Source organism: Mastigoproctus giganteus, chromosome 6, assembly GCF_048544385.1.
Source record: "Mastigoproctus giganteus isolate SK-2022 chromosome 6, ASM4854438v1, whole genome shotgun sequence".
In the NCBI taxonomy this organism is placed as follows: Eukaryota; Metazoa; Arthropoda; class Arachnida; order Uropygi; family Thelyphonidae; genus Mastigoproctus; species Mastigoproctus giganteus.
In genome coordinates this window covers 97,686,373-97,711,999 of record NC_143580.1, presented here as the reverse complement: position 1 = coordinate 97,711,999, position 25,627 = coordinate 97,686,373, and the positions used below count along the sequence as shown (strand labels likewise).

The following is a 25,627-nucleotide window of genomic DNA, read 5'->3' as shown; positions in this document are numbered from 1 at the left end:
AATAAAACTTTCTACGGAAAAATCTAAATAATGGCACCTTGAATCCCCAAAAGCTCCTTTCTGAAGTCTGCTGTATCTTTAGTTCAGATAGGAATGTAACATTTCAAACAAATATTTTTTCAATTGTATATAAACACTTGAGGTAAACTCCTCTTATTATTTTACTAATAAACATTTGTATAGGTTTGGTGAAAGCTTAGTGTAAGTTTTATATTTTCTAGTTGGGCAAGAAGACTTCATAACCATAATACTGATAATGGAGGATTACCAGAGGTATCTAGTAGTGATAGCCCACCATTTGGAAGTAGAGAACAATGGACCAGTGATGGTGATGCCAGACTCAGCACTAGTAGCAGTAGTGATAGTTCTTTGCCTCCTCTGAGCAGAGGGGGTAGTTCTGAAAGCAGATTACCTCGTTTTTGTTATCATTGTGGTACAAAGTATCCCATTGCCAGTGCAAAATACTGTTGTGAGTGTGGTGCTCGACGATTAGGAGTTGGACATGCAGTCTCCCAAAACTAGTAATTCATGGATCATGTTAATTGTTGCTGATTCATCATAACTGAACTCCTGTTATGCTTTTTGATTATATAGTATATCTTCACTAGAGATTTGTGCTTGACACATTTTTGATGAATTGTATGGTGGTCTGTTTTATAGTTGTATAAAGGAATGCATATGGAGCTTTTTTTAAGCATTTGTATGATTGTATGTATGCATTCGTGCATGCATTTGAAATCTACCTCGAATTTATATTTATTATGCTTTAAAGTGGTTAATCCATAACTGTTTTGAAAACAAGTTAAATATTTTGAAAATAAATGAAATATACATCTTGCAATCTTAAAGTAATTGTTAAAATGCTTAAGCTACAGAATAACAAACATCAGCATTGAGAAACACAAACATTTCTTGAAAAGTAAAGGTTTTAATGATCAGTATTTAGCATTAGCATTAGTAGAGGCATTTGATACAAGAAAGCAAGCTTATGCAGCATCAACCAAAAAAAAATAAATAAATAAAAAATAATAAATAAATAAAAAATAACCACTTCCACTTCACCCCTCTGTTCGTTCAAAATACCTGTCCAGCTGAGCCTTAAACTTATTTAGGCTATCAACTTCCACGACAAGGGATGGAAGTCTATTCCACCAACCAACCACCCACTGGCCAAAGGCAAATTTCCTCACGTCTATCCTACATCTGTCTTTTCTCAATTTGAATTTATGCCCTCTCAGGTGATTATTCTGAGCAAGAAGAAGAATCCCATCAGCATTGAGCATGCTCAAACCATTCAAGGCTTTTTACACCTCTATCAGATCACCTCGCCGGTGCCTAGTCTCCAGACACTGTAATTTGCAAAACTTAAGCCTTTCTTCGTAAGAGCACCCCTTTGTTCCATTCACTAATCTTGTTGCGCTTCTCTGTACTCGTTCCAGCATCTCTACATCCTTCTTGAAATGAGGCCTCCAGACCTGTATACAGTACTCTAGGTGTGGTCTGATCATTGCCTTATACAATGGAATAATCACCTCCTTATCCCTGCTAGAAAAATCCTATATATCATCGACAATACACCATGAGCTACTCTTGCAGCCCGTCTGCACTGCTCAGAAAACTTCATATCTGCCTGCATAACCACCCCCAGGTCCCTTTCATTCTCTACCACTGTCAGGTAGTACCACAGAGTTGATACATTGCTCTGGGGTTGCTGTTTCCCATATGTAGTACTTTACATTTGCCAATGTTAAACTTCATTTGCCACCTCTCAGCCCATCTGCTCAACCTTTCCAGATCCTGTTGCAGTAGCATAGTGTCAGTAGTGTCCTTGACAACCCTGCCAACCTTCATATCGTCTGCAAACTTGGACATTAAACTTGATATACCATCATCAATATCATTTATAAATACAGAAAACAATAATGGACCCAATACTGAACCCTGAGGGACTCCACTAATAACATTAGTCCACGATGAGCAGTGTCCATTGATTACCACTCTCTGTCTTCTCCCCCTCAACCACCCCTTTATCCATAGCAGCAATTTTCGTCCAATGCCACACTGCTCCAATTTGTGCAGCAGTCTTCCATGTGCAACATTATCAAAAGCCTTTCTAAGATCCAAGTATATAATATCAAAGTTATTCCCTGCATCCAGTTCTTTTGTGACTGCATCATAGTATCCAATCAAATTGGTCAGGCAAGACTTCCCCTTAACAAAACCATGCTGTGTCTGAGCTATAACAGAAGTCTTGTCTGGATGATCCTGCAGTGCTTCTTTAACCAGTTCCTCCATTAATTTTCCAGGAACAGAAGTTAAACTAACAGTAGTAGTAGTAGTGGCATGTGATACAAGAAAGTAAATGTATGAGCTTATGCAGCATCAGCCAAAAAAAAAAAAAAAATCACACCATTCCCTCCAAATGCTTGTCCAGTTCCTCCTTAAATTTATTCAACCTATCAACTTCCACAACGACAGATGGAAGTTTGTTCCAGCAATTAATCACCCGCTGGCTAAAGGCAAATTTCCGCACATCTATTCTACATCTGTCCTTTCTTAATTTGAATTTATGCCCCCTTAGGTTCGTAATCTGAACAAGTGGAAGGATCCCATTAGAATTCAGTGTGCTGAACCCATTCAAGGCCTTGTACACCTCAATCAGATCACCGTGCAGGTGCCTAGTCTCCAGCCACTGCAATTTGCAGAACTTAAACCTCTCTTGATAAGAGGATCCCTTCATTCCCCTCACCAATCTTGTTGTCCTTCTCAGTACACGCTCAAGTAAATCCTTCCTAAAATGAGGCCTCCAGACCTGTACGCAGTACTCAAGGCGTGGCCTGACCATTGCCTTATACAGAGGGATAATCACCTCCTTTTCCCTGCTAGCAAAATTCCTATATATCATTGACAAAACCCCATGACCTGCCCTGGCAGCCTATCTGCATTGCTCAGAAAACTTCATATCTGACTGCACAATTACTCCCAGGTCTCTTTCATTTTCTCCCACCTTAAGTGTAGTACCACACAGTTGGTACGTTTCTCTGGGGTTACTTCTACCCATATGCAGTACTTTGCATATGTCAAGGTTAAACTTCAGTTGCCACTTCTTAGCCCATCGTGTCGCCTTTTGATCCTCCTTTGTGAATTGGGGTCACATTTGCACATCTCCAGTCCATGGGTACTTCCCCTGAGTCCAAGGAAGCTCTCATAATTATGGCTAAGGGTTTGCTTAGCATTAGCATTAGCAGAGGCATATGATGCAAGAAAGCAAGCTTATTCAGCATCAGCCAAAAAAAAAAAAAAAAAAAAAACCACTCCCATTTCACCCCTCCGTTCGTTCGAAATACCTGTCCAGTTGAGCTTTAAATTTGTTTAGGCTATCAACTTCAACAACAAGTGATGGAAGTCGGTTCCACCAACCAACCACCCGCTGGCCAAAGGCAAATTTCCGCACATCTATCCGACATCCGTCCTTCCTCAATTTGAATTTATGCCCTCTGAGGTGATTATTCTGAGAAAGATGAAGAATCCCATTGGCATTGAGCATGCTCAAACCATTCAAAGCCTTATACACCTCTATCAGATCACCTCGCCGGTGCCTAGTCTCCAAACTCTGTAATTTGCAAAACTTAAGCCTTTCTTCGTAAGAGCAACCCTTTGTTCCATTTACTAATCTTGTTGCCCTTCTCTGTACCCGTTCCAGCAGCTCTACATCCTTCTTGAAATGAGGCCTCCAGACCTGTATACAGTACTCAAGATGTGGCCTTACCATTGCCTTATACAAGGGAATAATCACCTCCTTATCCCTGCTAGAAAAATTCCTGTATATCATTGACAAGACACCATGAGCTACACTTGCAGCTCGTCTGCACTGCTCAGAGAACTTCATATCTGCCTGCACAATTACCCCCAGGTCCTTTTCATTCTCCACCACTGTCAGTGTAGTACCGCAGAGTTGATACGTTGCTCTGGGGTTACTGTTTCCCATATGCAGTACTTTACATTTGTCGATGTTAAACCTCATTTGCCACCTCTCAGCCCATCTGTTCAACCTTTCCAGATCCTGTTGCAGCAGCATAGCGTCAGTATTGTCCTTAACGACCCTGCCAACCTTTGTATCATCTGCAAACTTAGACATTAAACTTGATATCCCATCATCAATATCATTCATAAACACCGAAAACAACAATGGACCCAACACTGAACCTTGAGGAACTCCACTAATAACATTAGTCCACGTTGAGCAGTGTCCATTGATTACCACTCTCTGTCTTCTGTGGGCGCCTCCGTAGCCAGGTGGGAAGGAGCAGCAGTGCGTAGCACATGCTTCTTGATTAGACCGGGGTTCGAGCCCGTCACCACCAAATACGGAGTATGCGGAAAGGTCAAGGAATGACCACCGCATATCCCGGAGCAATATGGCCTTAGTTGCTAATGCTCCTAAAAACCAAATAACTGTCTTCTGCCACTCAACCATCCCCTTATCCATAGCAGCAATTTGCCTCCAATGCCACATTGCTCCAATTTGTGCAGCAGTCTTCCATGTGCAACAGTATCAAAAGCCTTTCTAAGATCCAAATATATAATATCAAAGTTATTCCCTGCATCCAGTTCTTTTGTGACTACATCATAGTATCCAATCAAATTGGTCAGGCAAGACCTGCCCTTAACAAAACCATGCTGCGTCTGAGCTATAACTGAATTCTTGTCTAGATGATCCTGCAGTGCTTCTTTAACCAGTGCCTCCATTAATTTACCTGGAACAGAAGTTAAACTAACAGGTCTATAATTACTTGTGTCAGCCTTTGATCCTCCTTTGTGAATTGGGGTTACATTTGCACATCTCCAGTCTATGGGTACCTCCCCTGAGTCCAAAGAAGCTCTCATAATTATTGCTAGGGGTTTGCATATTTCCTTTGCTGCCTCCTTTAATATAACTGGATAGATCCCATCCACCCCAGGTGCCTTTTTTATGTTTATCCTCAACAATCTCTCCTCCACTTTCCTCTCAGTTATTACAAAATCATCCAGCTCACTGCCAATGTTTACTTTACCTACATCATTCTCCTTCCTGAATAACTCCTCATGCGTGAATGTAGATGCAAAATACTCGTTTAGATTGTTAGCCACCTGAGCAGGATCCTCAACTGTTGAACCATCAATATCCAGTGGACCAATCTGATTCATCCCTTTCCTTTTCGAGTTCAAGTATGTAAAGAACTCTTTTCTGTTTTTCTTTGCATCCTTTGCCAAGGATTTTTCATAGTCTGCCTTTGCCTGCCTAATCTCCTTTGTGACTTGGTTACAGACCAACTTATATCTATCATAGGCTTCCATGTCACCCATTAATTTGTATGTATCCCATGCATTTTTCTTCTCTGCCACATGTCTCATTAGTTCATCTGACAACCATTTAGGCCTAAACCTTGAACAATATTTCTTAGTTGGTATGTAAAGCCTGGTAGCCTCCAAGATTAGTTCCTTGAATGCTTCCCATTTTGAGTTTGCTGTTGGTAACATCATCAGTTGGTCCCACTGTATAGAATTTAAATACTGTCTCAGACCATCATAGTCGCCTTTACGAAAACAAAAACCCTTCCCTTTACCTCTGATGGTAGTTACCTCCTTGAGTAAATCCCACTTCAACACACTGTGATCACTGCCACCTAGTGGTTCATTTATCTGCAGGTTCTTAATGCATGAAGAATCACTACTGATAATCAGATCAAGAGTATTGCTCCCTCTTGTTGCCTCACGAACATGCTGATGTAGAAAACAATCATCCAATAAATCCACAAAAGCCTTGCTAGTGTGCGAGTGACCAACCCACAAATTCCAGTCAATATCTGGGAAATTAAAGTCCCCCATTATAAGACTCTCTGATTTACTGGCCCACTCTATTTCCCTGTACAATATCTTATTATACTCATCAGAGTCATTAGGCCTATAGCACACTCCTACTCTCAATTTTGATTTCCCTATGCTTATGTCACACCAAACTGACTCGACACTGCCCTGTCCATCGATGTCGACTGGCTTCACTTCCTTGGACTTTATGTGTTTCTTAATTAATAGCATAACCCCTCCTCCCCTCCTGTCCTGTCTATCCTTTCTATACACATTGTATTCCCCAAATTCCAGTTCCGCATTAGTTATATCTGTGTGACACCACGTCTCTGATATCCCAACAATATCTGCCTTTGATGTTTTGAGCAATACCTCAAATTCATCAAATTTATTTACCAAACTCCTAGCATTGGTGTACACGCAGGTATACATGCACCTGTTTCTATTCTTAGCTACCCTAACACAACCCATGTGTTTACTTGTACCGCAATGACTACCAGCAGTCTCTGAAATATCCTGCATCTTGTTTTTCAGACTTCTGCTCATTTCAATAGAAGCAGTGCAAGAATCACTTCCACCTCTGCCACTGGCTACTGTTAATCTATTAGTCCTTGTATCCCCCCCAACTAGCAGTTTTCCGACCCACCTAACACTGCCTCGACAGCATCAGCAAAAATTCTTGCACCCTTTCTATTTAAGTGTATCCCATCCCTGTAGAAGCAATCTCTCCTGTTAACAAGTACAGTCCAGGCTGAAAAAAATTCTACCCCTTGAGCCTTGCACAATCCCTCCAGGGCCGAATTGATCGACAAGGCTCTCATCATATACTCCCTCCTATCGTGTCTGGGCAGAATTGCAGACACTTTCAAGTTCAACCTTAATTCACAGCTTTTTTTCAACAGTGACCTGTACTTGCTAAGTAATTCCGCCGGTCTCCTACTCTTAATATCATTAGTGCCAACGTGTACAACTATATCACCTTTTGTGCCCTTAAAAGATGATATCCGCTCTAAAACGTCATCAACCTTTGCCCCTGGCAGACATACCCTGGTCCTATTCCACCTATCCTTTTTACAAAGTATGTTCCCCGTTTCCCTGACAATAGAGTCACCAACAACTACTAGTTCCTGTGGGACCAGCGCATTCTGCCTAGGGGGCTGCTTCTGTGTTGCCTGATGACCAAGTGCAAGCTCTGGCGTTGATGTGGGCAGCTGAGAGCTTGATGGGCCCCTCAATTTATTTCCTTCGAGGGCATCCACCCTGTCCTTCAAGCTCTCATAAAGGCCCATAACAACGCTGAGTTGTCGCCTGATTTCCTTGCACTCCTTACATCGTGCACACACAAAGACATCCCCCTTGGCAATATCATGTCCCGTACCCGACTGCTCCGCAAACATCAAGCAAACAGTGCATTTTAATAGACTGTGATTCAGAGGGCAACTGCCCCCCTCAGTTCTCCCCTGAACCACAGCACTCCCATTAGCTTGAGCCTTTTGCTTTGCTGCTCTGGTCAGAGTCATGATTCCGATTTAATTCAATAAAATTCAAAACAAAAATTAAATCCTTAAGTTATATCCCAAAACAGTTATGTTATATATATATTTTTTCGGTATCTAGTGTTTTCTACGAGTTCCCTTTATACAACTTCCGTATCACGTGTACCACTATAGTTATGTATTAATTATTTGTTACGATTAAGTCGTTATATATATATATATATATATATATAGTTAAAAATACAATTTAATTGACAATAAAGTTTATCAAGATTAATAGATTTACTGATTAATTGACAATATTATATTATGCACTATACGACACTAAGCTTATGCTATCGTGTAAAAATGGCGGGAATTCACAAACGGTATTTCTATGGACTCGTAAGTATTGATTAGCTTCCAAATCTCGCTATCTCAATTTAGAATAAACTAAGGATCCTGACTAGGTCTATAATCTACTTATAGAAGATAATTTGATATAACAGTTGGTTAATAAATCGGCTAAATTTGGTTAAAAAAAAAATTTGTTTGTGACACGTGGATTTGATACCGTTACCGATACTAAGTAATATCTACAAAATCACTGTCTAAGTTAAACTTTAAACTAAGTATCGTAACTAGGAATATAAAGCTACTCTAGAAAATAAGTTAATATGACAATTTAAACTAATAAAGCAGAAAATAAATCAGGAAAAACTTCTCTGTTTGAAGAGCTTTAAGGAGCAATGTCCGCACAGGATATTAATACATAACTCCTGCTTACTTCCTTTGCTGCCTCCTTTAATATAACTGGATAGATCCCATCCACCCCAGGTGCCTTTCTTGCATTTATCTTCAATAATTTCTCCTCCACTTTACTCTCAGTTATTACAAGATTCTCTAGCTTACTGCCAGAGTTGAATACACCTCTGGCATTCCGCTCGCTGAATAACTCCTCGTGTGAATGTCGATGCAAAATATTCATGCAGTTTGTCAGCTACCGGAGCAGGATCATCAACAGTTGACCCATTGATATCAAGTGCACCAAAGTGATTCATCCCCTTCCTGCTAGAGTTTACATAAGTAAAGAACCCTTTGCTGTTTTTCTTTGCATCCCTTGCCAAAGATTTCTCGTAATCTGCCTTTGCCTGCCTAACCTCCTTTGTAACTTGGTTACAGATCAACTTGTATCTATCATAGGCTTCTGTGTCACGTGTTAATTTGTATGTATCCCATGCATTTTTCTTCTCTGCCATATGTCTCATTAGTTCATCTGACATCCACTTAGGCCTAAACCTTGAACAATATTTCTTAGTTGGTATGTAAAGCCTAGTAGCTTCCAAGATAAGTTCTTTGAATGCTTCCCATTTTGAATTTGCTGTTGGTAACATCATCAGTTGGTCCCACTGTATAGAATTTAAATACTGTCTCAGACCATTGTAGTCGCCTTTACGAAAGCAATAACCCTTCCCTTTACCCCTAATGGTAGTTACCTCTTAGAGTAAATCCCACTTCAGCACACTGTGATCACTGCCACCCAGTGGTTCATTTACCTGCAGATTGTTAATGCATGAAGAATCACTATGGATAATCAAATCAAGAGTATTACTCTCTCTAGTTGCCTCCCGAACATGCTGATGTATAAAACAATCATCCAATAAATCCACAAAAGCCTTGCTAGTGTGTGAATGACCAGGCCCCAAATTCCAGTTAATATCTGGGAAATTAAAATCCCCCATTATAAGATTAATTTGTGGCATACTAGCTTTATCTTTGAGTTAAGAGAGGAGTGGGGTCATGCTTTGGGGAGCTTGTAGGTAGAGAGATGAATAATAAGGAAGGAAAATATGAAAATATGTACATTCATATCAGTTAGTCTTTTAAAATAGACTGATGAATAATGAGAATAGGCTCCTAAAATAAATATGTAAACTTAATATGGTTAGGACGTTACTTGGTTTCTATCAATTTAAATTTTAATATATCTAAATTACCACTCTTATACCACATGTAGTTTTAATATATTTTATTTAGGTGTTACCTAAACTAATATAAATTGAGTAACGTTTCAGTTATCTTCCCAATACCCATCATCAGACCTTGCTGTTGGGAGACAAAAATAACTTATATTTTACATTGAGCAGATATAAATAACAGTCAATTAAGATGTATTTGCATATCATCAATTCTAATTTACAGAAAATATATGAAAAGTTCTAGGTTATAATAACAAATTAGCAATTAGCATATCTTAAGTTATGATTACGATCGAAAGGAACAATTCTATTTTACAGTTCTGTTACAATGAGCTATTTTCCGTTCCATTGCAGTTAGCCTATTTTTAATTACATAAATAAACTTCTTAACTGCTGACTGAATCCTCTTGCCGGACGCTCAGACCTAAACGGGCAAGAGGCTCAGTCAGCAATACATTTGTAGGTAAGGTATTCATACAGGGTGTCTCAAAAATATTGGTACAAACGTTTAGGGGAGGTAGGTAACAGCTAAAGGAATGTGAATTGCATAGGAACCCACGGGAAACGTCACGGGAAAGTAGTAGCAGAGACACAAGACAGTAATTTGTGGCAAACATTTATTTGACATAATATTAACAATGGAGTATGAGATGGATGCTGTTGTTGTTAATTGGTTTTTAGGAGCATTAGCAACTAAGGCCATATTGCTCCGGGGATATGCAGTAGTCATTCCCTGACCTTTCCGCATCCTCCATATTTGGTGGCTCACGGGCCTGAACCCTGGTCTAATCGAGAAGCGTGCGCTATGCACTGCTGCTCCTGCCCATCTGGCTACGGAGGTGCCGAGATAGATGCATTTCATGATGTTACAACGGATGCTTGAAGGTTCTACCATGAGATGCGATGCATGCGTGACACGGACGCAGCATGGATTGGCGGACACGGTCAAACACACCTGAAGTTTCTTTGACAGTAGCAGCAGTGCACACGAGTCTTGCCACGAGATCCATTTCCATCTCCACAGGCGATTCATATACGATAGATTTGAGGGCCCCCACAGAAAGAAATCAAGGCTTGATAAATCAGGTGAGCATGGGGGCCAGGCAACGGTTTCACCATGGCCAATCCATCGACCCCCAAAAGGCTGTTCAAATGGTCACGAACATACCTTCCATAATGGACAGGTGCTCCTGTCATGATGAAACTAAATGTTGCGTCTCATTTGCTGGAACATCGTCAAGTAACCCTGGTAGAACTTGTTCAAGAAAGATCCAATATTTAGCGGAGATCAAGCGGGATGGTAACAAGTATGGGCCGACTAAGCAGTCACCGACCATACCTGCCCACACATTTATTGCGAAGCGATGTTGTGCCGCATGGGGGCGCACAACGTGTGGGTTGTCGTGAGCCCACGCATGAGCATTGTGCTGATTGAATAAGCCTTCCCGAGTAAAATAAGCCTCATCCATTAACAAAACATAGGCTGGAAAATTCAAGTCTTGAACACTTTCTTGGAGAAACCACTGCGCAAAAGCCACATGTGCAGAATGATCTTGAGGGAGCAGTAACTCAACCCTTTGGAGATGAAATGGGTGTAAGGAATCGTTGTGCCAGACACGCTGTACACTGAAACGAGACACTCCTAAGGCAAAGACAGCGGCACGTGTGCTTGTAGTAGGATTATTCTGGACAGCATTCAATACACTTTCTTCCATGGCAGGAGTTCGCGTCGAATGTGGTCTGCCTGCACTACTCCTGTTACCTATAATTACCTATAATCACACAAATTTTGATGCATCTGCGCAAACAAGCGGTGGTCTGGTACATGTTTGTCTGGGAAGCATTCTCCATAAATTCATTGAGTGGCTTGTCCATTGCCCTCTGCTAATCCATACACTAAGTGCATGTCTGCCAGCTCACAGTTCGTATATCAATGCGTGCTCTTCGTGCGGCGACTACTGCTTGAATGAGTAAACCAGAAATTTTCGCTCTCACGAACTTATGAACAGCGCCGTCTGCCGACTTACAGTGACGTTTCCGGTTATGTGTTTCTTTAGATGTTACCTACCTCCCCTAAACGTTTGTACCAATATTTTTGAGACACCCTGTACAGTAAACCCCCGCTATTCGTGGTATCTGTATTCACGGTTTCGCGTATTCGTGATCGCCGATTTAATATAAAATGAAACCTAAAAAAATGTGAATTTTAAAGCGCTGTGAATGTTTTCCGCCATAAAAAAACATGAGCGTGGCTAAAATTATCTTTCCCTGTCAAAACAGCACTCAGTCGGTGGGGGGAGAGCGGTGACAAAATCGCGAGCATGGATGTTTCTCGCTAATCCTTGTTCAGTATGTGTTATGCGCTTGTCATGGAAGGTTTTTTCGTTTGTTTTTAATTTCTATGCTTATAAATTGAATAAATTTATCAATTTATAAATTGATATGCTTACAAAAATGATAAATCTACCGTTTTGCAATGTAAAACAGACATTTTCGAGTGTGTTAACGGAAGAAAGTGACTTTATTGTGGACAAGTTCTTTCTAACCTCTACAAAAATATGGCTACAAGAGAAATAACAAGAAAAATGTGAAAATATCAAAGAAGGTGATGACATTAGCGAATAAAATTGAGTTATTAGATAAAATTTCTAATGGTGAAAGTGTCTCCTCAGTGGCAAAATATAAAATCAATGAGTCAACAGTACGATCAATCAAAAAATCGGAAGAAAAAATCCGCCATAAGGTCCGTGAAAACGTGCTAATTGCTTAAAAAATTTGCTCTGTAACTCGTGATGTTAAATTAGAAAAAATGGAAAAGGCTTTAAATCTGTAGACAGAAGACCGAACTCAAAATAAAATTTCGTTAAGTTCACTCATCATTCGTGAAAAGGCAAAACTCCTTTATCAAAACTTTAGCGAAACTGGTGATAATTATCTTTCATAGCACTGTGATAGCACTGGCAGGATTAGTTTTTTTGCTAGCAAAGCCGCTGGTTTGAAAGATTTGTTTGAAATTTCTAATAAATATTACATTTAATATTAAATTGTTTCTTATTTTCATTTCGATGCCATATGCTTGCATTTCACTATGTACTGTCTATGTACATAATCATATTATGAAGGTACATATAATACATACATAGACAAAATTTTAGACTAGTTTTTCTTATATATTTCATACCTTTGGAACGGAACCCCTTTATTTCTATGGGAGCCATAACTCAGTATTCGCGTTTCGGTATTCGCGACATTTCTCAGGAACGTAACCCCCGCAAATAGCGGGAGTTTTCTGTATAGTTAGCCAATATGAATAGTGCCAGTTGCCTATCTTGAATCCAGGGTGCTTGTGCGATGACCTTTGTTCTCTTGTTCTGGTTCCAGGTGGCAGTGTAGAGGACACCTGTGTTGACCTTTGCTCATCAGGTGTATAGACTGTTTTTCTGGAGTCTAGAAGAGGGTGTGTGCTGTCTGGTTGATTCGTTTTTTTTTTCTTTCCTGGAACCTTATTTCTTCACTTATTTTTTTCTTTAAAGAAATGAATATACTGTGGGTTGAAGCAAGAGAACAAAGGTCATCTCACAAGCATCCTGGATTCAGGATAGGCAACCGGCACTATTCTTATTGGCTAACTATATGAATACCTTCCCTATATAGTATTGCTGACTGAGCCTCTTTCCTGTTTAGGTCTGAGCGTCTGCTGGGAGAATTCGGTCAGCAGGTAAGAAGTTTATTTAATTAAAAATAGGTTACCTGTAACATAGAATTGTTTCTTTAGATCATAATCATAACTTAGATATGCTAATTGATAATTTCTTATTATAACCTAGAACGTTTCATCTATTTTCTGTAAATTAGAATTGATCATTTGTAAATACATCTCGGTTGATTGTTATTTAGATCTGCTCATTGTAAAATATAAGTTATTTTTGTCTCCCAACAGCAAGGTCTGATAATGAGTATCGGCAAGATACCTGAAACATTACTCAATGAATATTAGTTTAGGTAACACCTAAATAAAATATATTAAAACTGCACGTGGTATAAGAGTGGTAATTTAGATATATTATAATTTAAATACAAAAACTTAGCAATGAATTTCTAGTCATGTTTAATTTATGTTTGGGAGCCAAATTCCTAATTGCATAGGTAGGCCAAAATTTTAGTCATGCCACTGACTGGTACAGTCAGTGGTATGAGCTTTACAGTCAACTCATATTATCTGCAGAGTTCATACTTTCTGCAATTCCGTGAATCTCAAATCCCCAAAGATGAAAAGGTGGAATTGGGTTTACTGTACATGTTTGCTTGTTTTGTTTTTTTTTTTACGAAAACACCAAACATGAGAGGTATTAGAACCTGTAGTACGTAGTACCGTGCTTCGGTTGAGAAGACGAAAGAAGATATTTGTTGATATTAGATTTGAACTTCTGTAAACGGTAATTTTCAGGAAATACGTACGAAGGAAGGTTGTTCCAGAAAACGGCAGTTGACTGAATAAACGAGGAAGATGAAAAGTTGGTTCTGTGAGTTTGAAGTTGTACAGTAAATGGATGTTGGCTGGTGGAGGCACGTCTTCAGACTGTTTTGAAAGAGAGAGCGTGAATTATAGAAACCAATTCAGAAGAACAATGCCCATGGAAGTATCTGTAGAAAAGGCATGCAGCAGTAACAGTATGTCTATGAGATAGCGAGTGGAGAGGCTCTGTTAGAAAGGAGTCATTAATTAACCTAACTGCCCTCTTCTGAATGGAATCTAGAAGCCTGAGAGAGGTTCTGGGAGCACCACCCCAGATGTGAGAACAATATTCCGTGGTAGGGCAGATTTGCGATTTGTACAGAGTGAACAGCTGTTTGGAAGAGAAGTAATGCCAAGAGCGAAAGAGAAAACCAAGTTTATTAGATGCAGAGGAAGCAATATTTGTAATGTGCTTGTGCCAATAGAGATTAGAAGTCAGGGTAATCCCAAAAGAGATATATCATTTTGCTTAGAAATTGGAAGGCTGCCAAATATAAGCATAGGAGCAGAAGAATCCTTTTTGTGAGATATAAGACAAGACTGAGGTTTTAGAAAGAATGAAATGAACTAAGTTATGTTTGCCCCACTGGAGAAATACCTGGAGATCGGCATTTAAGGAACTGGTAGCAGATATTCGAGAAGTGAAAGCTGATTGAACAGGGCAAGTTTTCTCAAAATGGAAAGTGGAATGCAATGTGCTATCATCGGCAAAACGATGGATAGGATTTCCAGTCAATTGAAGAAGGTCATTAATATAAAAGAGGAAAAGAGTGGGGAAAAGAACTGAGCCTAGGAAGTATTTGGGTGGTTTAGATCTTTTCTCAGATAAGCTTACTTTATTGGTTTGACAATTCATGGTTTATTCAATAGTAAGAAAAGTGGAGGGGGGGGACATGCTGTATATGAAGTAATGAAATTTTTGAATAAGGCACACACATGGTAAGAATATACCCAGATCCTTGACAGTGTGTCCTTGCCAATGCCCGCCAGTAGTAGTGATGGCACTTTGAACCAAACTGACCAGGGGCTGTCTTTCCCCTCGTCACTTTGAACCAAATTGACCAGGGGGTGGTCTATCCCCTCCCTCCGCTAGGTGGCGCACCACACCGGCCAGGGGATGCCCCAGCCTCTACTAGGTGGCGCACCAAACTGACCAGGGGGCGGTCTCTCCCTCCCTCCGCTAGGTGGCACTGCCATCGAAACACTTTGACCCAAACTGACTGGGGGCGGTCTGCCTCCTCTCTGCTAGAGGGCACTTCCATCGAAACACTTTGAACGGTTTTAGTTGTGGTGACCGCCACTATGTGGCGCTGCCATCAAACACTTTCAACCGATTTTCAATATAATTTTTAATGAAGACAGAATTATAATGATGAGGTCTTTTATTGAACACTGTTAACAAAATTATTTACAAGTGTATCATTATTCTGATAAAAACTTCAATGTGCACAATAGAAGCTAATAATAAAAATGAGCACATGATTGTTCTAACAACATGGATCCTTTCAGATAACATTGAATTTACAGCATTCAATATTTGATAAGAATCGAATTGTGAGAGGAGTCCTTTACTTTTCTTTTCTCTGTCAAATTCACGAACAACATCATAAGGATATACAGTCTTTAAATATAATTCATATATATCGATGAAATGTTCATCCTCAGCACCGTTCAAGAAAGTATTGGTATGGAAGAATTTTCTTTTTAGGAACACGTCACGAGATCGATATAAACGTGAAATAATAATATCACCCATAAGTTTGAAAACAGCCACTTATCCTGTAAAAGCTCCAGTCGTTTTTGAATGGCTATAGCTTTAATTGATAAAGTTTGCACCTCGAAATCATTGATTTAACGTCGTGAATATCGTTGTTCTTTATACAACGAATAGTCAAAAATCCATTCCCACACACCGTTGCCAGATTTTCACTTATTCTGTATTCAGTATCTTCTTTTTAGTACCAATATTTTGTAAATTCTGGAAGTTTATTTTGAAGCAGCATGCATTCTTCACACTTAATAGCAATTACAAGAGAATCGGACTCCAACTGGACAAAGGGTTTAAAATTTACTAATCCAGCATGGGCAAGCCATTTTGAAGACACAGAGCGATATAAACTGTAATAGCAAAACTTACATGCCATGGCTAGAGAGAGAGAACTGAAATGAACTCTGATCAAAAGCCCTTTTTAAACCAAGTATCATCCTACTTTTCAACCAATCAAAAAACATGCGTACAAACAAGTGCAAAGGTATAAACTTCCAAACCTTTTTAAACAAAGAAATTACTTTAGTTGAAATTTTATTCTGAACGATTAAACAAAATTTTCTTGCAGTTATAATTTGCATATCTATGAACTTCAAGCCTCAGTATAGAATTCCCATAAAAACATCTGTAAATTGTTGAACTTTAGGCATGTTCAAATGTGATTATTCCCCATACATGGTGTAACAAGTCTTATGACATCATAATCCTTTGGTGTAATTCAGGAACACAATTCCTAATTAAATGGTTTATTTTTTTACATTATTTTAATTTGTCTTTGCAGCCAATAAAAAAATAACTGCACGTTTCTATGAGCGCAATAATATCTATTGTGATCCCACAAACAAGGGGCTGTTTCAAGCTGAATTTCCTTTCTTTGTGGACAACCAATTTTTTCAAAATTAATTACAGATGCATTGATATATTTTGTATTGCATTGGTATGAAACAAAATGTGTTTCTTTTCTTCTCCTTTCGCATAAATTATACTACACTTTGTAGTAACCATATCCAACCACTTCTTTAAATCTTTATGTTGAATGAAACCCGAATTCCATGGTAATTGGTGACAGTTTCTAAAAATCCAAATCTTTTGTCTCTTAATTGCGTTTGGTAATTTATTCCACCCACATGGTGGGTACATTACATTAATAAATAAATTTTCACCTTCAAAAAAATGCAACTTCCTTTATAAAATAATTTCCATGAGAATTTAGAAACATTTTAAAATCGACCACAGCTGATTTTTGAGTCATTTCCTGGAAATGTCTGGGGTCAGTTGACGTTGACTGGTGCTTTTATACCACATGACTGCGATTGTCGTTGATGATTGGTAGGTCAATAATCTATATAAACGCTCTTGGCAGGCTGAATGGGCCATTTCATTTTAGATTTCTTTCATGCTTGTGCTTATTTGGTGGATATTGGCTGTACTTGGAATTATGGAATCCAACACTGTAAGTATTATTTCTAAAGTCTGAATTTGTGGTAATTTCAGTATTTGTTTGTACTTTAATCGAAAATTCATTTTATAGATTTTTGAAGAAGTAAGTCGAGAAGTAGAACTACAGTTAGTTGCCGCTGTTAGCATATACGATCCTGTTGATAACAATGAAAACATTACAATGAATGAGGATCCCAAACACGAGGTAAGTTTATTTTGTTTATTGCTGCCGAAAGATATAATTTTTAGAAGTTAATGTATGTTTTGTTGCTTAGTTGAAACGATTTGCATGCGGTTTCTGAAGTTAATTAAACCTGTGAGTGCACTGTTTTTTGGTAATTAGTTCCAAAAATTATAACTAATCCCTAAATGATAATTTTATAATGGAAATTGTATTAGCACATGGTCGCGCAAAAAAATCGTAAGTCTCGATAATATTATCACTGTTTTATAGAAACGTTTGGTTACACGACTCTGGACGTGTTTACATTTCTGTTAGTCACCATCTCAGTTTATTATGTGCAATAAATCTTGTTTTTTGAAATTCTGTGGGTTATCAGTTCCAAGAAATTTGTTTTTTTTTAATTTTTACAAATACCTGTGAACAATTAGTATTAAGCTAAGTGTAAATTTATTCGACTAATTTTACTCTATTCCTACTATTTTCTCTTAACCCCCCCCCCCCAATTAAATAATCGCTATTGTTTTTTAAGAAACCTGTGAATTAGATTTCTTTATAATACCTGAATTATTGGTAAATTTCACGATTTTGTGTAAGTTAAGAATAATTTGAATTTTATGTTTTCAAAGAATAACCTTTTGCTGAATTTCTTTTTAATAGGGTTGGCCCAGGTGTGTTTTTACATTTTTCTTTTTTTTTTTTTGCTTAAAATTTTTTTACAATAATTCTTTTGTGATTTAGACTGTTATTTAATACTGATCTGTTTTTTAGGATAATGAGATGGAGGATCTCAACCAACCAGGAGGTGATATTAATCCCTGAGGTAGCCATTTCTCTGGATCAGGTGTGTTTTTACATTTCTTTTGTATTTTAATTTTCCAAATTAAATTTTTTTTTTTTTTTGCTTAAAATTTTTTACGATAATTCTTTTGCAATTTAGCCTATTTAATATTTATATATATATATTTTTTTGCTTAAATTCTTTTGTGATTTAGTCTATTTAATAGTTTTTTTTTTTTTTTTTTGGCTTAAATTTTTTTACAATAATTTTGTGATTTAGCCTGTTATTTAATAGTTTGTTTTTTTTTTTTTGGCTTAAAATTTTTTACAATAATTCTTTTGTGATTTAGTCTGTTATTTAATACTGTTTTTTTTTTTTAAATTTTTAGTGTAATGAGACATATCAATCAAACAGGCAGGGACTTGCAGGAAGATAATGCTGCTGAAGGGACCCACAACGGTGAGAGTTACTATTTCTCCACCTTATAATAGATTTTATATTTGTGCTGGCATAGAAAAAATTTCTCACAAATATAAAACAAAATTCATGACATATACCATAAAATATAAAGATCTTCATCAGGTGCCTGAAGGTACAATTTTTTCAGTTTTCAGAGAGGTTCTTGAGGAGGTTATTAGACTTCTCAGCCAGGAAGGAACCTTTTCCACGTTAGACTGTGTGTGTGAGGGCCAGTACACTTGACACCAATATTAATTTGCCTTTCATGTTAATTGGTGACCTCACACTTGACCGCGTTTTTGATGCTTTTTTGCTGTGGAGCAGTCGAGGCGTGAGTTTCTCCTGGCTGAAGAGTTGCAAATAGACAAAATACTAATAAATATTGCCAATCGTGGAGGAAGTCGTAATAACGTTAAAACAAGGGCAATACTCAATTTGGAAGCATTTTTATCATCGAAAAAATCAGTAATCCGTATCAAAAACACGGATAATCTTTGTATGGCCTGCGCAACCGTACTGGGTATTTCTGCTTTTGTGGACGACAAGCAAACATACAGACAAGTGCGGGAAGACAAGAGAAGGGCTCAGAAAATTCGGGCTGCCAAGCTCCACAAGATTGCAGGAGTGTGTCTGATCAAATGTGGGTTGCAGGAGCTGGATTTATTTCAGAAGCATCTGGCCCCTGAATATCAAATTATAGTGTTTTCTGCCGAAGACAGTTTTAACAGTATTTACAGGGGTTAACCTGCCAAGAAACAAATCTGTCTTCTGTATCACAGTAGTCACTATGATTTGGTGCGATCCCCTAAAGCATTATTCTGTGGTTCATACTACTGTCCAGACTGTTTGAAAACTTTTACAAATGCTGAGAAGTTAACCACATCCATATGTCCTAATGTGTATACATGCTGTAGGGGGAAGGCCTATCATAGTGGAGAGCGCTCTCTCTTGTGTGAGGCAACAACAGATATTTCCCAGGGCAGCAAATGCTTGGAAACACACAGGACAAACAATATATGTTCTCAGTTCCGTCGCTGCAGCAAATGTATACTCACCTTTCCATCAAACAAAGAGCACGTTTGCAGATCACAGGATTATTGTCACTACTGTAAGGCTGAACACGAACCTGAACACTGTTTTGTCCTGAAACCAGAACCACCAAAAGAAAAAAATCTCTGTTATATACTTTGACACAGAGACTATTCTAAAGCAGGCTCAGCACGTGGCTGTTCTTTGTGTGGCTGCGTTTGGGAACCAGGAACGTGTCTTCTGGGAAGAAGATTGTCACGCAATTTATGAACGAATTATTTGCTGTCAAGGAAACAGTTAAGCGTGCACGTGATGGTAGGAATATTCGCTCCATTGGCCCAAAATATACTAATGTCAGGGTTCTAGCCCACAACTTTAAGGGGTTCGATGGCTATTTCATCCTTGAGTATCTTTACGGTCATGCTTATGAATCCAGGCACACTGTAGCCTCAGTAGCTTATGCGCCATTAAGCCTCCATAACATACGCACACGCTTATGAACCCAGAGTGGTGTACGACGGTTCCAAAATACTCGGTATTTATCATGACCAGTTGAATATCGTCTTTCTCGACAGTTTTTCCTATCTGGCATTCCCACTTCGCAAATTACCTGCCATGTTTGAACTTCCAGAGGTTGGAAAGGGTTTCTTCCCCTACATATTTCACACTGAACAGACCGGTGATTACCAGGGCCCATTACCCGCTAAGCAGTATTTTCAACCTGAATATATGGGGAAAGAGACCCTAGCTGAGTTTGAAACATGGTACGAACAGCAGACCACGAGCCCTACAATCTCAAATCTGAACTGCTTTGCTACTGTCAAGATGACTTGTGGGGGGGTGGTTAGTGAAGGGATGTTAATACTTTTTTTTTTTTTTTTTTTATTATTTATATCTTTAATAATAAATCACGTTAACCTTCCAGACCCACCTCTTTTAACTTTGTATTTCTCAATTAAATTTCCCCCTTAATTTACCCCCCTCCACGTTAACACCTGACTTGTATACTGCACAGAAGATCACAGATTCTGGGGGAATAATAGTTCGTGTATGTCTCCTCTGGACTGGCTGAGTATTCAGAATGACTCAATACTACACATGATAAACATATACAAATTTGTTTATTTCACAGTATATACATTAAAGAATTGTATCATACAACATCAATTGGTATAATGTTAATTACTGGCATTATATGTGTGTTAAGATGTAAAATTAATCGCAACTGATATATTATGTCTCTTCGTGTCTTTCTGCCTTTTCTCCTTCTGGTTTAGGTTACATCTCATAACATTACTTTACTTTCTAACAGTTAAACTTCCCAACTGGAATTACAGCAGTGAGCTTAACACCTCTATGGATATTGTCCTAGATTTATAAATCCCCGCTATAATCTTTCTTTAATTTATCCCTTCCAAAATAATTCAATCTTAATATCTTGTAACGTTTCATGTACATAGACCACCTTTACATCTTAACTTAGAACATACCAGTCTCGAGTACATGTATCTAAATCTTCCTTGCTTTAACTTATCCTTGAGATGAAGTACATACATCTATATCTTATGAACCCTTTCCTTCCTTTTATGCTAGACAATACCAAATCTACTATCAACTAAATAGACATTTTTCTAAAGTCCTTCCCCTCAAATCTAGCTTAAAATTATTATCTCGTACTTACATAATAACTTAGGGAATCACCCTTTACACAACCTTTTCTCAGTTCAGGGGCGACCATCATCAACAGCATAGGGCATCATCAGGCTCCAGGGGCGCCTCCGTAGCCAGGTGGGAAGGAGCAGCAGTGCGTAGCACATGCTTCTTGATTAGACCGGGGTTCGAGCCCGTCACCACCAAATACGGAGGATGCGGAAAGGTCAGGGAATGACCACCGCATATCCTGGAGCAATATGGCCTTAGTTGCTAATGCTCCTAAAAACCAAATAACAAATCATCAGGCTCCAACTGGAATTATTCATCGGCAAAGGAACTGCTGCTCATCTACAGGGATTCTCCTACGTTCAGGAACTCGCCCTTCTTTCCATACGGCTATTAAATAAGTTGCTCCGGCCTGCTTTTTTGGGCGTCTGATCAGTTCGACGAAACTGGGAAGCATAATAGAATTATCAGGACTCTTCTTACTGCTTTATCAAGAAGCCTGGCTATGTAGCTCTTCCTTATCTTTCTATACCGAGGCTTTTCGATCCTTTTTACTCAGCTCCAGCATATGTGTTTCCATCTTTCATCGGTTATCTCCTTCCTATTTCAACAACTCTTAAACAGCAACTCCCACAACTCATTTCTCTGTCCGCTATTTTCTGGCGATTCTCCTGGCACTTCTCGAGATTTCCTTCCAGCCGCACATCACTCAGGCATCTCCACGGGAACTCTCAAAAACTTCCAAACTGCCAAAACTCACAACTCTCCCACAAAAAAAACCTCTTACCTCCTCTTTCCTTCTTGCATCTCCTTTTTGTTTCAGCCGCTCATTCTAATTTTTATCCAATCGTCGTTCGTTCTTCATCATCTCATTTTTCTCATTCGCTCTCTCCCACTTCTTCCGTTTTTCTTGGCCCTTCCCTCTCCTGGGGTAACTTCCTGTTTACGAAATTTCCATGAACTTCGATGAACTACTGGGCGTCTAGAAATTTCTAGATATTTCCTTGTGATCATTCCCGATTCACTTACCGCTATTAGTCCACTCTGTTTTTTCTCTACCGCTCCTTGAAATTAATAAGTGCTCAAGGAGTCGGTCTGTTTCATCTAGCGGCTAGCCATTACCACAGGTGTATGTCGCATCCAGGGTTTCCTTCACCCTCTTAGTTCTTAAAATCTTCCTCTCCATAAGGGGAGTCGGTTCCCTTGTTGTTTTCTTCCAAAGAGCTGCTCACTTTCTGTTTATGCGACCATGAACTGGCCTTACGGTGCTCCCTTTGTACTAGTGTTCCAGTGCTCCCATTGTCTTGTGTACCGTCCTGCTACCCCCCGTTGTTACGTTAATCCTCCCCTACTTGACTGTATGGTACGGAGCGATCGCAATCTAAGCTGAAAATCATCCTATGTAAATAATATTATTTAATATATACATATTTTTTTCTTGTTATGTTATAATATTTATAACATAACATTCGCTAGGATAAGTGTAAGAATTTTGTTCTTACAGACTTAAGGGTCCTGAAAGGTGCCTGTGATAAGTTCTGCTCTCTTTTTATAGAAACTACAGGTGTTGACCCTTTCCACCAGAACATTACCATTGCAGGTGTTTGCAATAGAGTATTCCTTCAAAAATATTTTCCTCATAACACAATGGCCATCTTGCCACCTGCAGGTTACAAGAGAAAAAAACATACAGAGTCGTAAAGCTTTAATATGGCTCACTTATTTAGAAAAAAAGAGCACAATGTTACAATTCAGCACTCAGGTGGAGAGGTCAAAATTGGCCCTCACTTTGTGGATGGTTTGCGTAAACAAACGGTATATGAATTTAACGGCTGCTATTATCACGGATGTCCAAAATGTTATAAGCCCTACACACAACAGTCACCAAAATATTACAATGGGTGCTCTCAATGAAGTACAATTAGACAATGAGGCATGTTTAGTCACAAGGTTTTCAGGTGGTCTCCATATGGGAGTGTCAATTGACGAATTGGTTAACACGATATAGCGCTAAAGCAACATGCAGAGGAGGCCATTCATTTCGAAGGTCTGACACCTAGAAGTGCCTTAAAAGGAGGAAGAACAGACTGTTATAAACTTTATCACAAGGTCGAAGAGGGTGAAGAAATCCATTATCTCGATTTCTGTTTCCTTTATTTGTGGGTGTATAAATGTGCCGTTTTTCCTTGTGGCCATCTTAAAGTAATACTTGAAAACTTTGATTACATGCCAGGTGCATACTTTGGCATTTGCCATGCCCGTGTTGTTGCTCCTGATCAGCTTCTGTTACCTGTTTTGCCCATCAACAGCAACGGTGAGCTCGTTTTCCTTCCATGTGGTCACTGTGCTAATGAATGTTTCTCATTCAGATTGATCGTTCACTGGAATATGGTGTACAGTTGAACTTGACCTTGCAGTATCCCACGGCTACAAAGTGCTAAAATTTTACAGATTCTGGCATTTTTCCGAAAAATTCGAAAATTTATTCGGGCCATACATGGACACATTCCTCAAGGTGAAACAAGAAGCTTCAGGTTGGCCCAAGGGCAAGAATCCTGATGAATATATTCAAGAATTTAAAAAGAGAGAAGGAGTCACTTTAGATGTAAACCAAATTAAGAAAAATCCAGCAAAACGTTCATTAGCTAAACTTTGCCTTAATTCTCTCTCTCTAGAGAAGACTTGGTATGAGGACACTGCATGTGAATACACAGGTTGTTTCCACTTACAAAAATCTTGTTGAGCTCTTTCTGGACAACACAAAGGTTATTCGTAATGCTAGACTTGTTAAGGGAAAAAAAATGTTAGTGGCGTCTGCTCCTGTTCCCGGAAAAGAACCGGCATACAGGAAGGGTAATGCTGTTATTGCTTCGTTTGTTGCTGCCTATGGTCGGATAAAGCTTTATGAGGCTCTAGACCCTCTCCGTGAACGTGTCTTGTACTGAGACACCGTCAGTGTAATATTCACTCAAAAACTTGGTGAATACTCCCCACCAATTGGTCATTTCTTAAGAGAGCTGACTAATGAACTTGACAGTGGCGATTACATTGTCAAGTTTGTCACTACAGGCCCTAAATCGTATTCCTGCAGAACTCACAAGAATAAGATGGTGACAAAATGCAAGGGAATTGCACTTAACTCCTATGCCAACAAGTTGGTTAACATGGAATCAATGTATGCAGCGACTATGGGGGAACCAACAGATATTTCTGTGCTGTCCCCTATGCTATCCATCGTGACAAGTGGAATTGCCACTTCTTGGGAAAATCCATAACCAAGAAATTTAGGTACACATTTACAAAATGTGTGGTGGGGAAGACACTCGAACTTACCCTTATGGTTATTTCCGTGTGTAAAGATTTCTCGCCTGCAACACTATCCACACAAATATATACCCACTCACTCACAACGTTTGTACATCCTTTTAAGTCTATTGTCTCTGGGGGCACCCAGTCAGGGAAAGCATTTGTGTTATCCCTCATTTGTAATAGAAACCTGTTAATAACCTCACCAACCAAAAGAATCATGTACTGCTATTCAGAGTACCAGCAAAAATTCAGCAGTTTCCTAGAAGTAGAGTTTGTAAACGGGTTAAAACCACCACAGTTTGACCCAAACATTGAAAATTTGATGATTTAATTCATCAGGCTAAAGACAATACCGAAGTAGCCAAAATTTTTATACAAGGTTCACATCACAGGAGTTTAAGTGTGATTCTGCTAATGCAAAATTAATTTTGTCAGGGTACTCAGTTTAGAACTATCAGTCTCAACGCAGACTATCTGATAGCTTTCAAAAACCCACGTGACTCTCTGCAATTTTTTCATCTTGCCACACAAGTTTTTCCTGGACGGTCGGGTGTATTAATAGACATTTATAAAGAAGCAACAAGTCAAGCACACTCTTATTTGCTCCCAGATTTTAAACAGGACACACCTGAGGTGCTCCGTCTGCGAAGTAATATTTTGCCAGAAGAGACCCCCAACGTTGTTTATGTACCCATATGGCTTCTAGACTTCAAAAGCACAAAAATCTCATCAAGTTTCTTTCTGAAGCCGCTCCAAAACAAGCCACAGCTGTCTTAAAACACACTATGCCAGCACAAATCACATCTCATTGTGAAATTTGTAAAAATCTCCTTTGTGGCAGTATCCCTCTAAGTAGCAAACAGCATTCAAAACTCTCCAAGAAAAAGAAAATCTTGAGATTATTAGGAAATAAACAGGTGCCATTCATTCAAAGGCGAAAACTTATTCACCAGCACGGTGGTGCTTTGTTTCCCCTACTTGGTAGGGGAAACAATTCAAAGGAAAGATTTGGATGTTGAAAATAAAGTCAGAGAATATTTAACCACTTTACAGACTTACTTAGGTCTAAAAAGACAGCTTGCACCATCAGTACACGTGGAAGAAATGACACCACCCCCACCTGTTGAAGATGTTCCTGTGAAGAAAAGAAAAAAATCATATTTTTTCCTTTTCTCCCCAAGGCG

General features: G+C 38.9%; 1 protein-coding gene across 1 annotated transcript in view; it reads left to right on the top strand.

The window, feature by feature from the left end:
- LOC150084470 (uncharacterized) overlaps positions 1-735 on the top strand; it is a 428,998-nt gene extending 428,263 nt beyond the window's left edge. The window contains exon 11 of the mRNA XM_090375238.1: positions 222-735. Within this exon, the coding sequence (XP_090231364.1) occupies positions 222-522 (301 nt within the window). The 3' untranslated portion in view covers positions 523-735. The remainder of the gene's footprint in view (positions 1-221) is intronic.
- The last annotated feature ends 24,892 nt before the right edge of the window (positions 736-25,627 follow it).